General features: G+C 31.7%; 1 protein-coding gene across 5 annotated transcripts; it reads left to right on the forward strand.

The window, feature by feature from the left end:
* The first annotated feature begins 2,328 nt into the window (after positions 1-2,328).
* LOC138896531 (uncharacterized) lies at positions 2,329-5,412 on the forward strand. Of its 5 annotated transcripts, none has more exons than XM_070181725.1 (11): positions 2,329-2,534; positions 3,114-3,384; positions 3,457-3,553; positions 3,636-3,760; positions 3,862-3,934; positions 4,018-4,153; positions 4,238-4,395; positions 4,473-4,593; positions 4,658-4,850; positions 4,953-5,005; positions 5,130-5,412. In XM_070181725.1, exons 4-11 carry the CDS (start codon positions 3,739-3,741, stop codon positions 5,376-5,378), a joined length of 1,005 nt encoding a protein of 334 aa, XP_070037826.1. In that variant the 5' UTR covers positions 2,329-2,534; positions 3,114-3,384; positions 3,457-3,553; positions 3,636-3,738; the 3' UTR covers positions 5,379-5,412. The 5 variants fall into 5 exon arrangements, with proteins under 5 accessions (XP_070037826.1, XP_070037823.1, XP_070037824.1 ...); XM_070181724.1 differs by having other exon boundaries at positions 2,330-2,534; positions 3,850-3,934; XM_070181722.1 differs by lacking the exon at positions 3,636-3,760 and having other exon boundaries at positions 3,850-3,934; positions 4,658-4,852; positions 4,955-5,005.
* Positions 5,413-5,698: the final 286 nt, after the last annotated feature.

Below are 5,698 nucleotides of genomic sequence, written 5' to 3' on the forward strand. Positions count from 1 at the left end.
TTGTCGTTATCTCTGTCATTTTTTTTTCTAACTTTTCGTCCTATTTATCTCCTGTTCATCATAGATTGAACATCATGACTTGATTTGATATATTTTAACTTCTTTTAAAGTATAGTTTTGATTCTTTTCAATATTTGTTTAGGAACAATAATAAACACAAACAGTATAAAATACTTGGAAATCTAACAAGCGTAAAAGTTCAACATAATATGTTATAAGAAGTTAAGGATCTAAAAAACACAAAATTAGTACTGTGTTGTTAGGTTAAGAGAGAGAAAATATTACATCCCTATGCTCAGCTCATAGCTCGACACGTATTCTTTGCCCATCCTTCATCCTTTGTATGGGTATGCTCGAAGTCATCATCAATTGTGGGTGGTCTATATCCTTTGCCTGCATAAAAAAGAAAGTTAAATTGGATTAGTCCGACGAGAGTGACAAAGAGTCACCCTTATCAGATGCTTGCCTGACCTTTACTTCAGTGCTCTTTTTCTCAGTTAAATTGGATTAGTCCGACGAGAGTGACAAAGATCCCATGTATTTTCGCCATTTCAATTCAGAAGAAACACTGAATCTAACCATCTAACTTTTGCTCAGCTTCAGCTGTTATCGTTCAACCCGTCTATCCCATCTAGTTCAGCTTAATAGTAAACTTATATTTGTTCATTTGAAAATTCTCATTAGTTCTTTGATTTCGACACCTCTCATTTGCTTGTTTCTCCCTACTACCGAACGATACTTCTTTTTTTCCGACTCAGTCATATTTTCGCTCAATTCATCACATTTCCTTGGAAAACCAATCAATCGCTACTCCGTTTTACCTAAAATTTGACTAATAGGCTAAATCAATTAATTTTTTATAATAGACCTCAAGTAATTGATTCAATCCAATTAAGTTGATCTTTGTTAATAAAAAACAAATAAATGAAGCTAATAATTGGAAACGAGAGCAATAGGACAAGAATGATGTGAAAGCAATAAAGAAGAAACAAAAAGCTTCTTATTGGTTAATACTCTATGCTGATCTAGTAGCTTATCGTGGCTGAAGGAGAGTAGAAATTTTAGTATAATACTAGTAAATTTAACCGCGCTTTGCGCGGCAGAGAAATGAATGAATTTAAAAAAAAATTATGTAAATTTAGTCGAATTAGAAAGATATAGAAATATTTTCATGTATATGTGTATAAAAATGACTATAATCTATTAAAGAAATCACAACTCTGATATTTTATAAGAATTGGAGCTAGATAAAATGCATTTTCATTATCATATTTCTCTAAAACAAAGAATTTTAAGGAAAATTTTCTCTCGTGTGTGTGGTTTAATACATGAATCTGTTAGTCTAATTATATATTAGATACATCATAAATGTACATAGGTATTTGAGAAAGTTTTCCATTCTAATCTATCTATATAGAATAACAAAGGCAAAACCATGTTAGGCTGACAAGTGGAATACCCACAATTCTAACACATCTATCTATATAGAATAACAAAGGCAAAACCATGTTAGGCTGACAAGTGGAATACCCACAATTCTAACACATGTAAAAAATTAGGACAACTCTCCAAGATAATTGGAATTTCAAATTCAAACTACAAATCAACAAAATAAAGTTAAATTTAAAAAATATAAAAAACTTCCAATCGACCCACGATTTTGTTTCCAGTCCTTCCACGATTTTGTTTTTGCAGTTATTCTTATTGATACACTTGCCTATTAAAAATAGAATTTCCTTCCCCTTATTTGGGCTGGCTGTTATTAAAAAATAAAAAGAATCCTCCCACTTTCTTAGTTGACCCTATTTTACTCAACAACTACCGTGTCAAAGTTTCAATTAGTTTTTTTATACATAAATAAAAGTTAAAAAAAAAAGGACGAATTAATAACAATGGGCTAACTCATTCTTCAATCAGTTGAAAATATATTGGTAATATAAAAATTAAGTTTCCTGTCGTACTTTAATTTTTAATTATTTCGAAAATACATTTAAAAAATTGTCTTTGGGACTTATAGTAAACTATAAATACTACAGCACTAAAAAAGATATAAAATAAAAAAACAAAATATAATAATAAATATAAAGGAAAAAGAGGCGCATCAGATATGCCCTGTTATCGTCAACTGCTCTCTGTTTTAGCTTTTCTTGAAGACTCTTCAACTTCTCAAACCTAATTCAGTTTCTCACCCCAATTTTTCTACAGTAGTTTTTCTTCTATTCCACGACTGATCGTGCTCCCAAACGTGGGCTTCCAACCAAAAATCTCTATTTTATCTACACATACATAACTGCATGATTTATGCGCTGTATATTTTCAAAAACTTTTCAACTTCGTATTTTATCTACTCAGTATACCAGTCTGATTACAATTGATTTGCAAATATGGCCACACAAATTCATGATATCAAACAAATTTCAGGCAACTCGATGCAATGGAATCTCAAAGTTAGAGTTGTTCGAATGTGGGTAATGCCGGATCGCTTTAAGCCGGAAATACCGTATTCAATTGAATTGGTTTTACAGGATTCTAAGGTAACATATTCAACTTTCTCATAGGTTTAAACTTCGTAAAGTACTCGCATTCTATATGAAAATTCATTCTTCCGCATTACTCAAATGTCTAGGAAGTTGCTCCAATAATTTCTACTTCCATATAAACAGTTCTTTAAGTGATATGGAACCGACTGAGCCATTCTGATTTTTGATTTCAAATCTTGAGGATAACTTTAGACAGTGATTATCCTAATATATACATATAGACAATCAGTTAAGTTGCATCTTCGTACATAATAACAGATGTATTGTTCAAAATAACAGAGGTATTGTTCAAAATATAAAAATCTGGCAAATATTAGATATTGGTTGCCTTGCTTAGACTATCAACGGATGAACATACAGAAACTACGCTTATATATGAAATATGTGTAGTACAAGTATTCCTCTTTCTGTCTATTAATTAATGCTGGCTTCATAATTGATATAGAACAAACTGTAGCATTCTGGTTTTTGGCATCAAATCTTGAGGACAACTTTAGGCAGTTATGACAGTATAGACGATCTTAAAATTGTTGGCTTCATAATTGTGCACTAATAAGGAATCTGATTTTGTAGGGTGATCGTATACATGCTTCAATCGGAAAGTATGTTGTTAAGTTTTTTAGGAACAAGATACATGAACTTCGCTTATATCGTATGAACTACTTTGTAGTCGGACCAAATAATTTGAAGTTGAGGACTACGGCACACAACCTGAGGCTGACATTTACTCAAAAGACATTTGTTGAGGAAACAAATGACCCTTCATTTCATATGAACATCTTTAACTTGCGCTCTTTTGACCAACTAACAAATCAACATGATGTCGATCAGACAGAATTACTCGGTAATTCTTCTTTTCATTTTTAATGAACTAATGGTATTTGTAAAACTATGTGACTAACTTTTATATTTATAGATGTTGTTGGTCAGGTTGTGACCTATGAAGATGTTAAGACCTACAAGCAAGGAGACAACCAAAGTGTCTTTATTAATGTTGTGCTCGAAGATGATCAGTAAGTAATTCAAAAATAGAAACAATACTTTATAATAAATTACCTATATATGTGTTTATTAATCTTACCATGAAACGTATAGGAGGAACAGGATTTTGGTAACCTTATAGAGTGAACTTGTGGATCAAATTCAACATCACTTGAATGAATCTACTGATGAGCCTTTGATTGTTGTTTTCCAGCATATGAAAGCTCAAAAATTTCGAGGTTTACCAGAAATTACATGTATTTTTGAATTTTAGTTTATAAAATTTTTTAAATTTCAAATTTATATTTATAGTTCATTTGATACACAGGTAATTACTCAGTGCGTAGCTGTTGGTATCAGACAAAGATATGGATAAATTCTACGTTGCCGCAATCTATTGACTTTAAATCCAGGTTTTTCAAGTGTATAATCCTTTTCTATATGTACACAAAAAATAACAATAGTATTTATAAATTACAATTTTTGACTTATGCAGATTACTTGCAGCACGTCAATCAAACTTTGAGCGAATCACTCAAACAAGTTCTCAGCAAAGTTACTCTGTTAGAGATGAGTTAGACAAAGGAATTGTACTGTTTAAAACTATAAGGGATTTAGTTCAGTGCACGCAAGTGAGTTTAATTTACTTTGTCAATTATATTTATCTTATGTTTTCTGTTTTGCATTTACAATAATTTTTTATTTTTGTTAAATAGGAATGTAGCTATTGGATTGCGGCAAAATTGGTTAATTTGGAACTTGACCAGGGATGGTCATACTTGGCATGCAACAAGTGTAGTAGAAAGGTTGATAAAGTTGAAAATAAATACTTTTGTAAGAAATGCAATGAAGAAGAATTTTCATTTACTCACAGGTAATTACTATTTATGTATATTTAAATTCTTCTATCTATAAAAAATATGCATAAGGTTAATCAAAATTGAGTTGCAGGTATAGGCTTCAAGTTCGTGTTATGGATGGAACCGCTTTTATCTCATTGTTGCTTTGGAATCGCGAAGCTATGCAGCTTATAGGGAAGTCCGCAAAAGAACTTAAGGAAAGATTACTTGAGGTATAATACTAAACTTAATTTAGTTATCAATTATAATATTTCTAACCTATGAAATTTGGTGTAGACTTCAATTGCGGATGCTGACTGTTCTTATCCAAGTGAACTGGACGATATTCTTTATAAAAAATTCATGTTCAAGGTTATTGTTAAGCAAGAGAATATTGAGTCACAGGTCGAAGTCTACAAAGTTCTTAAGCTTACTGATGATGATGACCTTCTAAAGGAATACAATCACAGTTTATTCGATGATACTATCACTGTAAACATTTTTTACTCACAAACCTCCTCATACAAAATTTAGGTATAAATAATTTTGCATTCATAGGATGAATGAATGTTCTTTTTTCTTTCTGTTTAACAGGATCCACAGTTTTTTGATGGACAAAGCTCAAGTGGAGATAAGCTTTTCGGGGTAAATTTTATGAAATTTAAACTTTTACATCATTATTTATTTAGTTAACAATTATGAGTCAAAATTATGCAACTAGCAACAGTATTGCTCTCCAACTGCTATTAAATGTTTTTATTTTTGGAAGGATCTTATGGCCGAAACTCAGCTGAAGTCTGTTTTGCAAACTCCCATCGAGAAAAGCGTATCAGAAAGTGGATCGTCCGTGTTAGAAGATGGTGATGCTTGCAATGCAAAAATATCTCCTTTGAAGACGTATGACAAGAAGACTAGATCCGCTAATAAGGCATCAGCAGTAGGACCAGATGACGACTTCAATTCTCAACTCTCTAGCAACAAGGTTCGCAGAGTCGTTAAGAAAGAAAAGAATCTCTGATTGCTTTTACTGAAATGCCTTTAGCTATGCAATTGTATATTTTGTACTTATGTCGAATGAATGTGCTGCTGTTGATATGTGATCTGGTGAAATGACTCTACCTATGCAACTTCATATTATCTTTATTAATCATGAATTTAATTATTACTTATGTTGAATGAATGTGCTGCTGTTGCCTCAGAGATTTGCTAGCCTCAGAGATTTGCTATCTGCTTCATTATTGGTTGTGCTTTCATTTTTGTCTCATTCTTTGCTGTCAGAAAATTTTCTATCTGTCTTATATGTAATCTCTGCAGAGCACTTTGTGCACTTCAAGTAGA

Source organism: Nicotiana tomentosiformis, chromosome 7 (assembly GCF_000390325.3).
Source record: "Nicotiana tomentosiformis chromosome 7, ASM39032v3, whole genome shotgun sequence".
NCBI classification, from domain to species: domain Eukaryota; kingdom Viridiplantae; phylum Streptophyta; class Magnoliopsida; order Solanales; family Solanaceae; genus Nicotiana; species Nicotiana tomentosiformis.

Coding starts and splice junctions, on each gene's coding strand:
- LOC138896531 (XM_070181722.1), top strand. CDS start 3,481: ATGAAGATGTTAAGACCTACAAGCAAGGAGACAACCAAAGTGTCTTTA. Junction 4,594..4,657: donor TTAAGGAAAGATTACTTGAG/GTATAATACTAA, acceptor AATTTGGTGTAG/ACTTCAATTGCGGATGCTGA. Junction 5,006..5,129: donor GTGGAGATAAGCTTTTCGGG/GTAAATTTTATG, acceptor TATTTTTGGAAG/GATCTTATGGCCGAAACTCA.